Source organism: Maylandia zebra, linkage group LG7 (assembly GCF_041146795.1).
Source record: "Maylandia zebra isolate NMK-2024a linkage group LG7, Mzebra_GT3a, whole genome shotgun sequence".
Taxonomy (NCBI): domain Eukaryota; kingdom Metazoa; phylum Chordata; class Actinopteri; order Cichliformes; family Cichlidae; genus Maylandia; species Maylandia zebra.
The window spans coordinates 26795047-26815204 of record NC_135173.1 but is presented as its reverse complement, the minus strand read 5'-3'; the positions used below and the strand labels follow the sequence as shown (position 1 = coordinate 26815204).

At 38.6% G+C, this 20158-nt stretch overlaps 2 protein-coding genes and 1 long non-coding RNA gene across 7 annotated transcripts in view; 2 read left to right on the top strand and 1 right to left on the bottom strand.

The window, feature by feature from the left end:
* The window catches only part of grm8b (glutamate receptor, metabotropic 8b), a 160255-nt gene that overhangs the window by 24330 nt on the left and 115767 nt on the right, over positions 1-20158 (bottom strand). For all 4 annotated transcript variants that reach the window (XM_076886146.1, XM_076886145.1, XM_004556274.3 and 1 more), the window contains exons 4-6: positions 9127-9262; positions 6703-6857; positions 6475-6612 (exon numbers count right to left, since the gene is read on the bottom strand). In XM_076886146.1, coding sequence (XP_076742261.1) covers positions 6475-6612; positions 6703-6857; positions 9127-9262 — 429 coding nt within the window. The remainder of the gene's footprint in view (positions 1-6474; positions 6613-6702; positions 6858-9126; positions 9263-20158) is intronic.
* LOC143419610 (uncharacterized) lies at positions 11312-13453 on the top strand. Its single transcript, XM_076887020.1, is given in 6 exon segments — positions 11312-11388; positions 12833-12908; positions 12911-13070; positions 13073-13117; positions 13120-13181; positions 13214-13453. Coding segments are annotated over 6 exon segments (660 nt in total).
* On the top strand, positions 14153-16316 carry LOC112435175 (uncharacterized). 2 transcript variants are annotated; one of them, XR_013099406.1, is made up of 5 exons: positions 14246-14316; positions 14471-14528; positions 15550-15644; positions 15753-15818; positions 15988-16316. It is a non-coding gene; the product is annotated as an uncharacterized LOC112435175 (long non-coding RNA). The 2 variants fall into 2 exon arrangements; XR_013099405.1 differs by lacking the exon at positions 15988-16316 and having other exon boundaries at positions 14153-14316; positions 15753-15959.

The window sequence follows — 20158 nt, the reverse complement described above, 5'->3', positions numbered from 1 at the left end:
ATTTTTGTGTTTCTTTTTATCGCTGTGTGACTGATTTCAATTGAAAGTCTGTGTGCGCTAGTACCTCTTGCCACGAGTTCCCAGAATCCTTTGCGGTTCTACCCGTGAATGACGTCACATTTTCAATCTCTATATAATATGCATGTTAAATTTTATATTTGGGGTAAAATATCAAGTCTTTTCAAGTAAACCGGTTCAAGTCCAATTCAAGTCCCAAGTCATTGGTGTAAAAGTCCAAGTCAAGTCACAAGTCTTAGAACATTTTTTCAAGTCAAGTCTAAAGTCATAAAATTAATGACTCGAGTCTGACTCGACTCCAAGTCATGTGACTCGAGTCCACACCTCTGACAAGAAAACACAAGGCATTCAAATGCAATCTCTCATCTGTAATTAGCTTCGGTTCCCTTTCCCCTTGTTACACTGGGTGTATACATTGTCTCAGTCTTCCTTTTGCTCTTGGTCATGTTCTCCCTTCTAGCTGTGTCCTTCCTTCTCGTGTGTTAGGGTTAGAAGAGTTTTTGGTTATATACTTTTGCTTCTGACCTGTTTTGTTTTTCATTGTGTTTTTATAAGGCCTTTGCAATAAAACTATTTTTTAGTTTTATGCCTTGTCCTCCAGGTCCTGCCTGCCTGCCACACAGAAAAGTTTGACAGTTTGTCCACTAGGAGTTCGAAAAAACGTGTTACTTTAAAATTCAACACTTTTTTCTTTTTTTAACCTATCTGATTAACTAGGAACAGTCTGTAAACCCATATGGAAAAAAAATAGTAAAAACTTATAAAAGACTTGCATAAGATGTGGCCTACTTCATATAGTAAATCATATAAGGCATATATGATTTACTCATGAAAGTGGCCACTTTCTCATTACTTTCATATATTATTTTAGTAAGTATCCAAAACATACATGTTTCATTTATATAATTTTTCAAGGGATCTTATATCTGTTTTCACTCTTGTATGCTTTTCATACACAACAGATACAAACTTTATAAGATTTATATATATCTTTTCCATATGGGAAGCTATAATTATCAAAATTTAAGATGCACATAGCCAGACTAATGATTGAAATTATAATCATAGCAATAGGAGTAAATTTAAAACAGGAAAAGCTGGTGCATTCAAGTGTAAAATGGAGAATAAAAACAACAACACTGATGTTTTTAGTGCCCTAAGTTATCATTTAAGTCTATCAAAGTTGATGAACAGCATTTAATTTAATATTTGCAACTTCAATATAATCTGTGTACACTAAGTAAAAACACAGCAGCAGCTTTTTTATGTTACCCTACAAATGGCCAAAGTGTTGAGTTTGTCCTTTAAATGTGTATTAGGATAACATTAGGCTTCACTCTCTTACTCTAACATGCATCTCACAACCTGAATTAGAAAACAACATGGTCATTCCCATTATCTAAACAAGCTTCTCTGTAAGCTGCTTCAGCTCGCACACAAAAACAAACAGAATGGTGATTGCAATCAACGACAGACAGATAGAGAATCCATGCATGCAGGGGAGGATGTCAGGGAAGACGACAAGCTCACCTGTGGAAAGCATCTGTCAGGTAATTTGGCTGAAAGCTGCTTTTATCTGAGCATGTGAGTGTGATGTGTTTCTGTTGCAGTGCTACACTTCAAACAGAATACTTTCATTTTCATTAACCCCCCTAATTTATCCATTAACAAAACATTATTGATGTGTTTTAATCATATTATAGTGGAGTGGAAAGATTAAATGATTTCAATATATGCACATTTTTATTGGATAGCTTGCACAGTTTAAGGGCTGTTTAGACTTTTGTAACAAAATGGAATTAATGAAATGTCTTTTCTTTATTTGGACTTTAAAAACTCCCTTCATATTCCTATGGAATTAGAAATATTAACAGATTCATTAATATTAGTATTAGTATTTGAAAACAAACAAACAAAAACAGCACCTCTGCTAAATCACTGACTGGCAATTTTTTTCAAAGAACAGAAATATTTCATATTTTAAGCCACATTTAGAATCCACGTATTTATACAAATATGATTAAAAAACTGAAAAACATGTTCTCCTATTAAATTCCTACCTTACAATGACCCCATTGTTATTTTTCCTTCAGCTGTAATTAAAATACCATAAAGAAAGTATTTCTTCTTTTTAAGTCAGAGCAAAACAGCAATCAGCACGATTTCAAAGAATTGTTTTATGGCATTTTAAACACGATTGATATCTTCTAAGAATTACATTTACAATTTAAGTATAATTTGTATAATTTAAAGTGTTTTTGTACCTTTGAAAGCATTAGTCTCAACATTAAACCATTGAGAAAATCCAGTCAGCAAACTTATTTTAGCTAATTACTGAATGGTAAAAAAATAAGAAAGTGTCATAAATTAGGTTTATTAAAGGTATTTCAAGGAAAATTTTTTATCCAATGTGTAAACTCAAGTAAAAGATGGGATAGAAAGAAAATACTCCCATCCAAGCAGGCTGGGGAAAAATGCTTTGCTTTTGAATGAATTTCTTTTTAAGAGCGACACACTTGACCACATGAGTTGAGCTCAGAGGAGGTGGTGACAGACATAACAGATTATTCCTAATTAACCCAGTTAATTACAGTTAATAAGCAAATCCTCTCATAGAACATATCACACGGACACTGAAGTTTTGAACACACTGAACACATTTCCCCTCAAGTGATCTCATTCAGGATTTTACAAAAATTAAGACCTGGCTAAAGATTATACAGAAACTTACATTTAAAACTTGTTATATCAAAACAAAGAGCAAAGCTGTGAGTAAACTTCACTACATATTTGAAAAAGGAATAGAAGTTGAGTCTCCTTTAGTTTGTGCAGTTTGGCTACGTTCACACTGCAGGCGAAAGCGCATCAAATCTGATTTTTTTGACCCTATGCGACCCATATCCAATCATGGTATAATGGATTGGATTGGATTTATATAGCACTTTTCAAGGCACCCAAAGCGCTTTACAATTCCATTATTCATTCACTCTCACATTCACACACTGGTGGAGGCAGCTACAGTTGTAGCCACAGCTGCCCTGGGGCAGACTGACAGAAGCGAGGCTGCCATATCGCGCGATCTGCCCCTCTGGCCGACACCAGTAGGCAAAGTGTCTTGCCCAAGGACACAACGACCAGGACAGATAGCCCGGGGATCGAACCGGCGACCTTCCGGTTACAGATGCGCTTCCCAACCTCCTGCGTATGACAGAGTGAACGGCACAAATCCAATATTTTCAAATCTGATCTGGGTCACTTTCGTATGTGGTACTGAATCTGATACATATCTGATGTTTTAGAAAGCGACTGCTGTTTGAATGGTCATGTCATATTAAACGTGAACATTTTATTTGTACTGTATAATCTGCAGATTCTGACAGAAATCTGTAACTATCATTTGAAGCACCGCTCCTCTCAAAAACAGCAATAAGGATCATTATTAGGTTATCTACATTATGTAAATAACAAAATAACTTAAAGCAAAAATTGGGAAACGTAAAGTCCGAAGTCTTTATATTAAGGCCATCAGTCAAACAATATTGTTTGCTCTGGGTCTAAACAGAGCACGTTGTGTGTGACATCTTATTTTGTGCATGCGGGCCGCTTTGAGCGGTCACACTAGAGCGCGTTTGCTGTCGCATTTTATTTGTAGTGTGAACAAGCAGACAAAAAAATCGGATTTGATCAGAAAATCGAAATTGAGCACCTGCAGGGTGAACGTAGTTTGCAGTTAGTCTGGTTGTGACAGAAACCAATTAGTAGCTGTTAACAGAGAAGAATCAATGTATTGAAAACAGTTGATGGTGAAGTCGTTTTTATCTTTCAGAATCAGAATCAGAATACTTTATTGATCCCTGGGGGAAATTATTTCAGTCTCCTGACACAAACGGATGCAACCACAAAGACCATAAAGCTCCTGATTTCAGCTGATTTGCATCCGCAGGACTGAGGAGCTCAATGTCCAGTGAGTGACAAAACCCCCCCAAAAAGGAGTGTTTCTTGGTTTGGAGCAGAAATACAGCTTTACCCTGTATTCATGTTCCAGACTCTGTTAACTAGTTTTTATCTTCTGACTTTTAGCAATGCATCTGGAAACAGCCTTGAGTTTGCACATGAAATCCAATCATAAACTAATTTCATTTTCAGTGCAAGCAGTCCTGTTACAGAAGAGATCACAGTTCAGGGGAAATTGGAGGCCAAGTCAACAACTCAAACTCATTGCTGTGCTACTAAAACCATTGCCGGAGCTGGTTCAGAAGAAAAATGCTGTGACTGCAATGATCAGGATTATAAACGAGAATTCAGGAGAGTGATGGCTTATACCGAAATAGCTTAATACCTATCTATAATCACTAATTACATGAGGCTAAATCATTAAGTCACTCATCACTGCATGATTCAGTGTTGTCCCTCTGGTAAAGCTAAAGTTACTTTTTCCTCATCCTCAAAGTCGGAAATAAAGTCCCTGGTGTCTCGCTCATCAGTCTGTACAAGTGAGAACTGCACCTACGCAGTTCTGCTCATTCATCTGTGCCACACAGCATGTGTTATAGTGGATGGATAGTGCCAAATTAATGAAGTGCAAAGATGACACCCATCCCCTTGGGCTTTACCACTGTTAGGTAGCAAGGCTCTTTGCACACAATACAGTTCCATCAGTCTTCAGAATAAGAAGGTTTGATACTCACATACCACTCAACACTCATGTTGGTACAATTTAGTCTTTCAGCACTTTACAGCACTGACAAAGATACTACGCACACACACACACACGCACACACACGCACGCACGCACGCACGCACACACACACACAATTAAGACTGCTGACCTGCCAACTCAGCTGTTTTGTCTGTGTGATGATGCAGCTCCAAAACTCAATCTGGAACTTCTAATAAAATCTTTTGAGATCTGCCCGACAGCAGCAGCCTGATCAAAGCTCAGGTAACATTATCAGGGAAGCAGTTGGAACACTGCAGCTTTTTCTAGAGTGCTGACATTGCCTTCTGCTGTTTTACTTCTATCTCCAGCTGGAGGTACTCTGTTTGTTTGTACTTAGCCAAACACCTCCACAAATGCTGTTTTGCGTGTCAGACAAGTTTTTAAGGGATTTAGCCGATAGTGCACCTCTGCTGAGTGTCTCCCTGCAGTCCTGATTCAGGGCTTCTCATGTAACAAACAGCTGCATGAGACATGGAACGAGAACAAAAACTCATTTCAGATCAGATTCACTATCAGTTAATGAGTCCAAATTTTATGCAATCATTTTGTTTGTCTTCAGAACCTAAAAAAATAAATAAATCCTTATTCGTAATTTTTTGGTGAGAGTTTAGTTCACTGGGTGAGCAGGTACAATATGCCTTAAGGCCAAAGTAGAAGTGGCCCAGGCTGAGTCTGGGGCCTTTTGTTTTGTGTATTCCCCTGCTCTCTCCTCCTCTTTCCTCTCTGCACTCCTGGTTAGGAGTGCTGAGTGCTAATGGCAGTCCCAAGCAGATTTCTTCTGTTTGTCTTTTGGGATAAAAAGCAAACTGTTGTCTTTTCCAATGTAAGGTTGTTTTTTTAACTAGTGTTTTCCAAATCTGGGCCTTTGCAGGATTATCATGGTTTTATCTGTATTCAAAACAAGTCAGCTGGTCTGGGCCTTAAAAAGAAAAAAAAAACCAACAACACCACCACCAACAAAAAAGAATCTAGAAAAGCATTTTTTTTTTATTGCTATGACATTTTAGCTTCATATATCAAACTTTTTCAAATTTTTTCATAATTTTTTTTATATAAATTGAAAAAATGTCATTAAAGCATGAAATATAAAAATATACTTTTCATAAATTGCCACTTGCAGCTGTGTTCTGCAAGATTAAGATTTTATTAGTGTGTACTCAAATATTGGACCTTGCACGGCTGCAAATTTCTGAACACATTTCCTAAAATCAGGGAATGTAACAAATGGAAAGTACCTGTTTTTTATTTCCTGTTTTAGGCCTCTGAAATCAGAGTGAGTGCAGGAAAACATTAGATTTCCATGATGTGACTTTAGGCTGCCACTTTAGGGAGAAGATTACTGCATGTGTTCTGGTATGAAGAAACAAGTGTTTATAAGGCAAAAACGTGTTTTCTTTAATTTGTGTATTGAGAGGATCATCAAGGAAGTAAATTATTAGTTTTTCCCAGTCAAATCTGCTTTGGCTAAAATCATACATCAGCTTCAAACTACTAAAGTATTAAAAAAAAAAGGAAAATATATGTCTTCAACCCATAGCTGGGTCACAGAGGTAAATGAAAATATATGATTAAGAAGAAAAGGAAAGGAAGAAGAAGAGAAATGATTTGTGTATCCTATCTATTAACGTCACATGTGTGATGGTGTTCTCATGCAATAGTGTTATGGGCTATTGGTGCAATGGTGCATTGTGTGAATAAATGTCATTGTACATTGATAATGACAAAGACAAAGATACCTGTACATTTCTTGGGACTGCCAGGTCTCTTGCCATGCATGCCCAGTTTACAGCTAAAGTTTTCCTCCCAGAACTCAGCAAACCATATGTTCCTGCGGTTATTGGACAAAGAGCGACTCTTGAAGTAACGGTCAAATGCTACCAAAAGAAGGAAAACATAATTAAAATCAGGATTTCTTTCAAAACATCCTGAAAATCTGGTCAAGTCAAGGTTGTTTCTGGCCTCACCATCCACAGATGCCCTCTTAGGAAGGATGGTGATGGCGCCTTCGGCTACCCGCTCCTGCTGGACTACCGGAGAGATCTTGGACCCCCAGCTGTCGGATCCCACCCACAGGAAGTGACCTGTCAGATTGTTGCTTTTTGCTGCATCCAGGATTCTCCTTTTAGCATCACAGGTGACGGATGAGACAGTCAAAGGGGAGAAGAGGGAGCCAATTCTCATTCAATATTTTATTCGTATGTAGCATGAACATGCAGCGTAAAAAGACATCAAGAAAGTATACGCACAAGACATACACAACCAAAGCACCACAAAACAAGACGCTGCAGATCTTTCATGCTTGATGCCTAAAAACTGTCTTCATCTAAACTAAAACTACTAAAAAAATAAATAAATAAATAAAATAAAACTATTCCCTCTACTCGGAAATAAAAGAATTTCCCAGATGAAGCTGTTTGTTAAACAACCATTGTTATTAATGTAATTTACTGGTTATTTAAATTGTTATTTTACAAAGAAAGAAATGAGGAAATAATGTTTGTAGTTAATTATTAACGGAATAATTTAAGTTTATTTATTTTAATTTTTTGTGTAAAAAAAAAATTGCTTTATGAATAATTTAATGTATGGCAGCTGGTAATTAACAAGTATTTTCTCACTCCAAACCCTTTTAACATACTAGATAGCATACATCCTCCATACATCCTATAACTGCTTATTTAGTTCAGATTTGTGCTGGAGTCTCCTGCAGCCCCCACACCATCTGGTTTCCCATCTTTCTTAGACTGGTAACTGGTCCATGGTGTACTTTGCCTTCCACACTATCACAAAGTAGAAAAGCACAGTTGTCTACTGTGCAAACTGCAAACCAGCAGCCAATTATGCCCTACAAGGATTTGTGAGGCCTGGCAGCATGACTGGCAGCCAGGTAAAAAGGTGGCAAATGCTGGTAGACCTCAGGAAAGACCTGGTCTTTATGAGAAAGGTCTTGACAACCACTCTCTGATCTGATTTCGCCATGTGGTAAAACCAACAACCTTTATTTGTCACATACACAATTATACAGAGTACAACATGTAGTGAAGTCCGAGCTGCAAACAGGCTGCAGACCTAGCCGCGCCCATTGCAGGGCTTGGTTTTTTAGCATGGGGGTCTAGCCAGGACTCTTACTGGATAAAGGGTGGGAATCAAACTTGTGACTCCCGCTCCAAATGTGTGTAGTCATACCACTACACTATCCAGCTGCAGGTACATAGTGGAGAAGAGGGTTCTGCTCATTGAGCTGACCATCACTTGGGAGGGGGGAGTGACAGCAGCCCATAAAAGGAAAGGTGTCAGTTTTTGGCGGTATGCCTCTTTCTGTCATGAATCGGCTGTGGCAGGCAGGGTGTAGGGCCCAGAATGAAGGCCACTCAGACAGAAGCGTAAACTCAAAGAGGCTGCTTTTATTCCAGTAACAAAAAAAACTCCATAAACGATAAACTTCCAAAAACCGAAACTAAACTAGAAACTAATACTAAACAGTAAGAAACCTGGAGACGCGGCACACAGAGGGAAAACCAAACAGCATGAGGGGACGACACGACACTGACTGAGAGAAACACAGGGCTAAAATACACTGAGGGATAACGGGGGAATGGGACACAGGAGGAGAGCACACCTGGGAGTAATCAAACACAATAAGACCAGAGGAAGCCAAACTAGACAACAAAGTAAAACAGGAAACACAACACATAGACGCGGATTTGACAAGGAGAGACAGCTGACAGGGGGACACAGAGCATCCATGGAACACAGAGAGAAAAACCAGAATACTAAGAATGCTAACATAGAAACCAAAATACTAGAAATAATAAATACTGACAAAATCAAAGTTCAATAACAACGCAAACTCGAAACACTGGGTCACTGACCCATGACCGTGACACTTTCATGCATCATTTCGATAGAGGATACACACGTGCATCCTCAGTGATAGCTCTTCCATTAAGCTTTTGTCTCTTTTTCTAAGTTTTAGACTCTTCCAATACTTTTGTTTTTCATGTTTGTCCTGAATCAGCTTAAAATTAAACCTGACTTTTTGTTTGTTATCCCTGCTTATCAAAAAGATGAGCTTCAGGCTTTTATTAAGATTTAGATCTGCAATTAGTGAATGGGTAAGACATTTTCATGTCCTACTCATGTTAATGCACATGTAAAAATATTTTATTTTATACTAATGGCTGGCCCAGTTATGTGAACACATTCCTACAGTCATACTCAAGTCTTTCATCATGTTTAAGTAAAGAAATTCTTTCAACATTTACAGTATAGTTTTTCCCCTTTTTTGTACTAGTAGTACCATAAAATCATATAATCATAATAAAGTACAAATTAAATAGGACCTTGGAATACATGTTAGATGCACAAGAAATAACCCTTTTCTTTACCGAATGTCGTCTTCATTGGCGAACATGATGACAGCGCGGGCATTGGGTGTCTCCACTAAACGGAGGATTATCTTATCAAACTCTCCAGGTCTCGGCTCACGAGGAATTTTCAGAGATTGAGCAATGCACACCCCTCCTGAGAGTGACAGAGGGAGAAAAAACAAATATTTAATAAACAAGACTGAGACTGCTAGGGCTAGCCTCATTTTAACCTTCTGAGGTGGTAATTATTACAAAACAATTCTATTACAGTCTTAAAGTCTACTCATGTATATTCATATAAGGACATGATGTGATTTCTTTTTAACTCTGTCCTGTCTGGCAGCTTTCACAATTAGAATTATGATCTGAATACACTGTTGTTCGTGTGCTACTTTTATCTTTTTAGTTAATCATTTCTTTTCAGTGTTATTTCATTTATTACTTTATATGTGTTGTATGACAATGTGAACAAAATGAAAGAGAAAAGAATAATAATAGGAAGAGGAGAGAAAATATTGGAAAATGTAATAAAATAAAGGAGCACAAACAGAAAAGAATGATGATTCGCCAACTATTGCACCTATACAACCCAAATTTATTTTATCTTGGTCAAATTTTTACTCTGATACTCACATATGACAGCACATGAATCATCACACTTTTATCTGCTGTCAGTGAAACATATGCACCAATGTGATTCTGCATTTCCTTGTATTAATACATCTTAGATTATTTGTGAATCATTTAACATCCCTTGAATCATCCTTAAAATTTGTTTAAAGATTTCTTACATTTAGTTTTTCATGTATGATTTTTAATTTGTTTTTTTACTCTTTCAGTCTGGATACTGCTGCCGGGAAGACCTGGGTCATGAATAAGTCTTCCCGGCATGACAGTGACCCAAAACCCACTGCTAAGGCAACAAGAGAACTGCAATAGAAGAAGCACATTAAGGGCACTGAGTGGCGTAGTCAGTCTCCAGGCCTCAGTCCTATAATAATCTGTGGAGGGAACTGAAGCTTGGAGTTACTTAGTGGCAGCCAAGAAAACAGAACAATATTTTTGATAGATTACTCAGTGATTAATTCCAGCTCAGTAGGGGTGCAATGATCAGCTGCATGTGTGATACTGTGAGATTTATCTACAGCCAAGCAAACAAATATGGAGAATAAATAATTAATTTACTTGAATGTATCAGTTCTTTCAAATCAATATTATCTGTACTTTATATTAAATAAATAGTTGTTTCCCATATCTTCTTAAACAAAGACTTGTTAAACAATTTGAAGAGAGAGGAACAGTGTCACCTGTTAAAGCTAAGCTCAGAGCTGCAGAGAGAAAGGTGGAGATAAAACATTTAAGACCCTGCTGCCATTATCATTAACAACAAGTTGAAAGGGCATTTACTCTTTCTCCCCAGACTGCTTCAATCAGACTAAAACCTCCATTCTTAACTCAGTTCTGCACTACACAGACCCATCAGCACATCAGATTGGAGATGCTGTCTGTAATTTAAGGAATTATGTTTTCGAGGGTTTAAAGGTCATGGTACTGACAGTGTGACTGCAGATGCTCCATCTCACATTTTAGTGAGAGCACATCTTGTCATTCAACTAAAATCTGCTTTTCTTCACACTTGAATAAAATTGAGGATTTGTTAACAACAGTTGTTTTTGTTTCCAATTTGTTCTTTACATGTAATTTGTATTCTTCTGCAATGATAACAACTACAGAAATGTCATTTTAAGATAAAAGAACTATTCAGCGTGCTGTTCAGTAAAGTTAACTAGTGCTCATTTGAATACAAAAAACAAGAGCTGGTATGAGCATGTAATAATGTTCTCTACGTTGTAAGCTACTAATATTTCAATGTGAAAATTTAGATAAGACACCGATCCTGTTCATAATTTTTATGGACAGGATATCTAGGCGTAACCAAGTGGCGGAAGGCTTTCACTTGGGTGGTCTCAGAATATCATCTATGCTTTTCACAGATGATGTGGTTCTGTTGGTTTCATCGGGTGATGGCCTCCAGCTCGCCTTGGAACAGTTCGCAGCCGATTGTGAAGCAGTGGGAATGAGAATCAGCACCTCCAAATCTGAGGCCATGGTCCTCAGCCGGAAAAGGGTGGAGTGCCCACTCCGCGTTGGGGACGAGTTCCTGCCCCAAGTGGAGGAGTTTAAGTATCTTGGGATCTTGTTCATGAGTGACGGGAGAAAGGAGCGGGAGATCGACAGACGGATTGTTGCTGCGGCCGTAGCGATGTGGATGCTGTCCCGGTCTGTTGTGATGAAGAGAGAGCTGAGCGTAAAAGCGAAGCTCTCAATTTACCAGTCGATCTACATCTCTACCCCCACCTATGGTCACGAGCTTTGAGTAGTGGCCAAAAGAACGAGATTTCGGATACAAGCGGCAGAAATGAGCTTCCTCTGAAAGGTGGCTGGCCTCTCCCTTAGAGATAGGGTGAGATGTTCGACCATCCGGGACAGGCTCAGAGTAGAGCCGCTGCTGCTCCTTCACATTGAAACGAGCCAGTTGAGGTAGTTCGGGCATCTGACAAGGTTGCCTGCTATGCGCCCCCTGGGTGAAGTGTTCCGGCATGCCACACCCCACCGGGAGGAGGCCTTGGGCAGATCCAGAACACGCTGGAGAAATTATATCTCTCGGCTGGCCTAGGAACGCCTTGGTGTTCCCCCAGACAAGCTGTAGGAGGTGGCTGAGCAAGCCGACCCCGGATAAGTGGAAGAAGATGGATGGATGGATGGACAAAGCGTCTAACATGTGACAACATCGGTTATTCATTACAAGCCCTAATAAAACCTCAGCAAGACTCAAGCTGCAGAATATAGAGGTAACTGCAGAGATGCTATTTTTAATGCCAGGCTTTAGCTTCCCAAAACCTTTTTCTAGTGTTATTAATCGGCCAGCCAAATGCAGCGTATACATGGATGTAAGAATGAACTCACTGAGCACAAGCCATTTATTGAGGTTGACGGTCAACCATACCAAAAAAATAAAGAACAAATTAAAAAAGACTTTCCTAACAGAAACTAAACTGAGCACATCACTAGGAACTAGGACCATAGAAACATGCTCTTAAAAACGTTAACACTGTCTGTGAAGCTAGATTTAAGAAATAAGTCTTTAAAGTTGAAGTAGGGCTCCATGGTGTAAATTTACCTTTACACATGTTTCATGTCTACTTGAAGTCTCTCAAAAACTCAGTTTTCATTATCTCTTCTTTACACTTAAGTATTAATATTCTACTTTATGACAGAATAAAAGGGGGCTCTTTAGATAACACAACACTGAGATCATTGCATCATGTAGTGTTGTACATAACTTTAACTTGGGGTGTTAAACGCAACTGAGCTCCCGTTAAAACCCATCAATCATCTGTCTGTAAAACAATAATGATCCCCTTTAAAATGTTTATAATAACATGGACTTGATGTCTTTACATAGTTTAGATATTTCTACTGAGCTGCACATAAGGCTTTAACACTATACAGTGCATCCAGAAAGTATTCACAATGCTTCACTTGTTCCACATTTTGCCATTTTAGAGCATAATTTGTGTGGTAAATTCAGTTGACTGGATATGATTTGGAAAGTCACGCTACAAGTCATGAAGTCAGACATGATATGTCAGACCATAAAACAAGCCATGAAGTCCAAGAAATTGTCTCTACACCTCTGAGACAGAATTTCATCAAGACACAGATCAGGGGAACCATACAGAAACATTTCTGCAGCACTGAAAGTCTGACTGAGCACAGTGGCCACTATCGCCTGTGAATCTGGAAGAAATGTGGAACAACCAGGACTCTTTCTAACCAATCTGAGCAATTGGGGTAGATTGGGGCATTAGCTAGGGAGATGGCTAAGAACCTGGTGGTCACTCTGACAGAGCTACACTGTTGCTTTGTGAAGAGAAGAGAACCTTCTAGATGGACAAGCCTTTCTATCAATCAGGTTTGTATGGTAGAGTTGCCAAATAGATGCCACTTGTAAAGGGGACATGACAGCCCACCTGGAGTTTGTCAAAAGGCAACCGAACCACTCTAAGGCAATGAAAAACAAAATTCTCTGGTGTGATGAAACAAAGGCTGAACTTTTTGGCCTGAAAACCAAGTGTCATGTCTGGAGGAAACCAGGCACTGCTCATCATCTGGCCAATGCCATCCCTACAGTGAAGCATAATGGTGGTGACAGCATCATGCTGTGGGGATGTTTTTGGCAGCAAGAACTGGTCAGTGTCAAGGGAATAATGAAGCAGTAATGTACAGAGACATCCTTGATGATAACCTGCTCCAGAGTACTCTGGACCTAGGACTGGGGTGACGATTCATCTTCCAGCAGGACATGACCCTAAGACACAGCTAAGATAATAAACGAGTGGCTCCAGGACCACTCTGGAACATCAGCCTGATGGAGCTTTTGAACTTCTACAAAGCAAATAGGAGCGTCGAGGCTATAATTGCTGCAAAAGGTGCTTCAACAAAGCAATGAGCAAAAGCTGTGTTTACTTACCTACATGTTATATTTTTAATTTTTATTAAATTGTATTATTTGCAAGAATATTAATTTCCATTTCCTGCATAACAGGAAGAACTAGTACATTAATTGGGACTACTTTCATTAACCTACAGTTGACGCTGTGAAAAAATAGTAAGTAAAAAATAAACAACAGCATGTGTGTTCATGATGAGAAAAAGAGAATTATTTTATTAATGTCTGAGTTTTGAAAATTATAACTTCAGACATCACTTAAATCTTTTTCATTTTTTGCTGCTCCTTGCATTCTGTGTACTGAAATATGAATTGTGATATGTGAAAAACAACCTACGAATTGTATCTAATATCAGTAGTCACTGTAAACAGTAATTGTATGGAAGAAATATAGTATCATCAGAATTCAAGTATTTTTAGACATTGAATTTATGACACTGAATTTTTATCCTCCAAATTTCCCTGCAAAAATATTCACCTGCAAAAATTCACCTGCAAAAAATCACCTGCAAAAATTCACCTGAAAAAAATTCACCTGCAAAAATTCAACTGCAAAAGTGATGAACTTTAATGACCCAAGCCAGAGCAATCAGCACCAGATCGAGTCGAGTGGCTCTCGGCCAATTAAATTACGCTGTTTGATCACATGACACCGTTAGCCAGCAGTTTGTCTCCTAAAAGAGAGCTGTTTAGAGGTGAGTGATTAAGTTTTTCTCCTAAATAGAGATCATTACAGAACGCCTAGTCCTACTTAAAATCCCATTTATTTTTATTTTATCATCTACTCGAACTAAGGAAAACGTTTGACTAACTCAAAGACAATTTCCACGCCTCCCCTGCCTGACGCAGAGGCAGTTTTGAATTTAGGAGCAGCAAGATGGAAGCGGCAAACCCTGGCGATTCTCCGGTAAGTATATTGTTTTTTATCTTCAAGTTTGTCTTTTGAAACCTTAATTTTATTTAAATCCGTTGCTCACGTATAAAGTACACAGACGGGGTCTTTGCTCAACTCGTCTGAGGCGTGTCTCACTAAGCGCTACATGCTAGCATCCTGCTAACCGAGCTACCCTTTACATGCTGTGCTTTAGAAAATAGGATACTCGTTAAAAAATACTCCGCAGATATTGATAGATAGACGAACACTGCAAATATAATGTTGTAAACGAAAACGGCCTTTGGTGAAGTGGTAAAATACACCATGAATAAAGCCATAGATTGAATGGCTGCCATGGTTGCAGAACGGCCTGATTTAATGACAAGAATGGGGAAGAGTGAGGCGAAGTGAACCAAAGCCACAAAACACGGTCAGATAAGGCGGCAAAAGGGCAGTGATCTGTCCGTCAGTATGAAGTTGGTGTGTGCTTTGGTGAACAAAAACTCGAGACCGGTAGCAGGAAGATGGGAGACTCGTGTTTCACTGGAATAGTGGTGAATTAAAACATCCTTTGTTGGGGACATTTAGGTGTAAATGCATCCATACAGGTGAGACAGAGGCAGACCAGACAGTGAAGAAAACAAGGCAAACATTAGAAATATTAAAACGGAAATATAGGATTAATATAACATACAATTGGGGAAAATGTAAGGAACACAATGTAAATGATATGGTAAAGTCATTAAAACAGCATACTCTGATTAAAAGAAACAGATAATTGGGTAGGATGATGATGATAATAATAATAATAATAATAATAATAATAATGATAATAATAATGTTAAAGAACATGTACAAGATGGGTATGTATACTTGTAGCCAGAACTTAACAACTATAAAGTTGTAGCATGCCAGACCATCTTGATTGAATGTAACTTCGCTCCACACAAGTTTTATGGTAGACATATTCATATTGGTATCTAATAAATGATTAATTCTTAGATTTTATCAAACGTTAATTTATAAATTGTTTCTGTCTTTGTGTTTGTTTCAGATTATGCAAGATGTAATTATTCAGTCAGCAAGACACTTGCTGCAGTTACTGACATCATCCAACTGAACTGCTGCTGTGATGAATCAGAATACAAGGTTTACTTTAGCAAGACCTATGAGTTAATGCTACATTTAACTAAATTGTTATATATTTTGTGTCCAATATTGTCTCCATATGATTTTGTTTTTTGCAACATCTTGCAGAGAACAGAGTCAAGGTACCAGCTTGGTCAACCCTAAAAGACCATCTGTTCATCAAGAAATGACCAGGTGAAAAAGTCATAAACTAAACACTCTTCATGAGCATGGAATTTAGGATGCAACTTTATATCTTACCTGCTCTACACTCAGGGCTTGAATTACAACAACAGTCAATCACATAAAAAAAAAAAAAAACTTTTGGTAGTTCTGTGTCTCTCTCTCTCTCCTCCAAACCCAGATGGCTGCTGGTACTGAACCGGGTTCTGCTGGAGGTTTCTTCTTGTTAAAGGGGAGTTTTTCCTCTGCACTGTCACTTCATGCTGCTCAGTGTGAGGGATTGTTGAGGTTGAGTCCATATATCCTGCGAACAACTGCTGGGCAATGACACCATGCAATCTTCTGGGATTCCTTGGATAGAAAACCTGTGAGCTGCACTTGTCCTTGGTCTTCACAGCTCACCTTTTTACTGTTTATTGAATCAAAATTCTCCAGTGACATGGATTCTACATTGTAACTGATGTGATGTTCTATAAAGTGGTTTTAATAAAAAAAGAGGCAAAAATTAGTTTCTTTATTCAATTTTTGAACAGTGATACTCATTCAGTAAATGCAAATTATTTACACGGCAGTGCACTATAGGCATAAATCTAGACCCCTAGATAAAACATGATGGCATTATAGCAGTGACAACTCCTCCACAGTAGCAGGTGGGATTTTTCTTTTTTTGAGGACGGCTCCTTTTACCTGTCACTACAGATGGTCTGTTTGTTCTGATCAAGAGCCTTTTTTTGGGCAGCTGAAGAGGAGAAGTCTATCTTATGGCCAACCTCTGGCTGTATCTTGGTCATATTACCCAGCAAAACCCAGTATGCAGGTTCATCTGTAACAGTCCTTGTGCCACAGATCACTGTTGCTTCTACATTAAACAGAAGAGCAGTGACGTGGGTGCAGGTCTCCGTGACTCCGGCCTTACAGCTGCAGTGGGCGGCTTCAACCTTCCCTGTGATGCTCACAGTGACCCATGGCTGCAATGCTGGTTCATTCAGTCTTTGAGAGTGCAGGACCTGAAACACACACAAAGTTCTTGTCTTTAAATGAACTATGAGCCAAGGCTGACATAAATGTTTTATCTACTTAATCATTAATGTAACAGTGTTTAGAAAGTTAGCACATACATGTAATTTTTCATTTCTTTATGTGTCCATCTATAGAACGCTGCATGTTATAGTGTAAATCTGCCTGTTCTCTGTCAGAAACCTGCCTGCAGAAAATGAACCTAAAGGATGTAATGCAAGGATGTCATCACTTTCAAGATGGAGAAAGCATAAAGTGACAATTATGAATCACTTAATATGATAAGGAGATTCTGCAGGTCATTAATCAATGTATAAAATTAAATAAAATTATTTTTAGTGACACAAGATACAAATATGGAAGGAAGATGTATAATCGCTCAGTTTGGGGAAATTGTGGGTAGCCTGCAAGGGCCTCAACTTCTCCATACCCACAATGTGCAACAAATGGGCACAGCTGATCTTCAACAGTGGAACATCGGCCAGTTACTTCCAACTTTAACGCAGCTTGTAGTCTTGGAGAGCAGCACACCAAAACTGCATGCACAACTTCTGCTAACAGTGGAAACAGATTAAGAAATCCATGCAAACAGATTCATAAACCGAAAGAATATTATTTTACAGGATTAATGATCATATCAGCCGCTGGCTGATCACAAACCCTGAGGGTGTATACGAGAAGCAGAAGAAGCAGAGGGGATATCCAGTTTAAGTTTAGATAGTATTTGTAAAGATATTGACCATATCCTTTTCTGAAAGTGTGGATATAATGGATGGGGTAAGGTACTGACATGCTACAACTTTATAGTTGTTAAGTTCTGGCTACAAGTATACATACCCATCTTGTACATTTTTTTTATTATTATTATTATTATTATTATTATCCTCCTACCCAATTATCTGTTTCTTTTAATCAGAGTATGCTGTTTTAATGACTTTACAATATCATTTACATTGTGTTCCTTACATTTTCCCCAATTGTATGTTATATTAATCCTATATTTCCGTTTTAATATTTCTAATGTTTGCCTTGTTTTCTTCACTGTCTGGTCTGCCTCTGTCTCACCTTTATGGATGCATTTACACCTAAATGTCCCCAACAAAGGATGTTTTAATTCACCACTATTCCAGTGAAACACGAGTCTCCCACCTTCCTGCTACCGGTCTCGAGTTTTTGTTCACCAAAGCACACACCAACTTCATACTGACGGACAGATCACTGCCCTTTTGCCGCCTTGTCTGACCGTGTTTTGTGGCTTTGGTTCACTTCGCCTCACTCTTCCCCATTCTTGTCATTAAATCAGGCCGTTCTGCAACCATGGCAGCCATTCAATCTATGGCTTTATTCATGGTGTATTTTACCACTTCACCAAAGGCCGTTTTCGTTTACAACATTATATTTGCAGTGTTCGTCTATCTATCAATATCTGCGGAGTATTTTTTTAACGAGTATCCTATTTTCTAAAGCACAGCATGTAAAGGGTAGCTCGGTTAGCAGGATGCTAGCATGTAGCGCTTAGTGAGACACGCCTCAGACGAGTTGAGCAAAGACCCCGTCTGTGTACTTTATACGTGAGCAACGGATTTAAATAAAATTAAGGTTTCAAAAGACAAACTTGAAGATAAAAAACAATATACTTACCGGAGAATCGCCAGGGTTTGCCGCTTCCATCTTGCTGCTCCTAAATTCAAAACTGCCTCTGCAGTCAGGCAGGGGAGGCGTGGAAATTGTCTTTGAGTTAGTCAAACGTTTTCCTTAGTTCGAGTAGATGATAAAATAAAAATAAATGGGATTTTAAGTAGGACTAGGCGTTCTGTAATGATCTCTATTTAGGAGAAAAACTTAATCACTCACCTCTAAACAGCTCTCTTTTAGGAGACAAACTGCTGGCTAACGGTGTCATGTGATCAAACAGCGTAATTTAATTGGCCGAGAGCCACTCGACTCGATCTGGTGCTGATTGCTCTGGCTTGGGTCATTAAAGTTCATCACTTTTGCAGTTGAATTTTTGCAGGTGAATTTTTTTCAGGTGAATTTTTTTCAGGTGAATTTTTGCAGGTGATTTTTTGCAGGTGAATTTTTGCAGGTGAATATTTTTGCAGGGAAATTTGGAGGATAAAAATTCAGTGTCATAAATTCAATGTCTAAAAATACTTGAATTCTGATGATACTATATTTCTTCCATACAATTACTGTTTACAGTGACTACTGATATTAGATACAATTCGTAGGTTGTTTTTCACATATCACAATTCATATTTCAGTACACAGAATGCAAGGAGCAGCAAAAAATGAAAAAGATTTAAGTGATGTCTGAAGTTATAATTTTCAAAACTCAGACATTAATAAAATAATTCTCTTTTTCTCATCATGAACACACATGCTGTTGTTTATTTTTTACTTACTATTTTTTCACAGCGTCAACTGTAGGTTAATGAAAGTAGTCCCAATTAATGTACTAGTTCTTCCTGTTATGCAGGAAATGGAAATTAATATTCTTGCAAATAATACAATTTAATAAAAATTAAAAATATAACATGTAGGTAAGTAAACACAGCTTTTGCTCATTGCTTTGTTGAAGCACCTTTTGCAGCAATTATAGCCTCGACGCTCCTATTTGCTTTGTAGAAGTTCAAAAGCTCCATCAGGCTGATGTTCCAGAGTGGTCCTGGAGCCACTCGTTTATTATCTTAGCTGTGTCTTAGGGTCATGTCCTGCTGGAAGATGAATCGTCACCCCAGTCCTAGGTCCAGAGTACTCTGGAGCAGGTTATCATCAAGGATGTCTCTGTACATTACTGCTTCATTATTCCCTTGACACTGACCAGTTCTTGCTGCCAAAAACATCCCCACAGCATGATGCTGTCACCACCATTATGCTTCACTGTAGGGATGGCATTGGCCAGATGATGAGCAGTGCCTGGTTTCCTCCAGACATGACACTTGGTTTTCAGGCCAAAAAGTTCAGCCTTTGTTTCATCACACCAGAGAATTTTGTTTTTCATTGCCTTAGAGTGGTTCGGTTGCCTTTTGACAAACTCCAGGTGGGCTGTCATGTCCCCTTTACAAGTGGCATCTATTTGGCAACTCTACCATACAAACCTGATTGATAGAAAGGCTTGTCCATCTAGAAGGTTCTCTTCTCTTCACAAAGCAACAGTGTAGCTCTGTCAGAGTGACCACCAGGTTCTTAGCCATCTCCCTAGCTAATGCCCCAATCTACCCCAATTGCTCAGATTGGTTAGAAAGAGTCCTGGTTGTTCCACATTTCTTCCAGATTCACAGGCGATAGTGGCCACTGTGCTCAGTCAGACTTTCAGTGCTGCAGAAATGTTT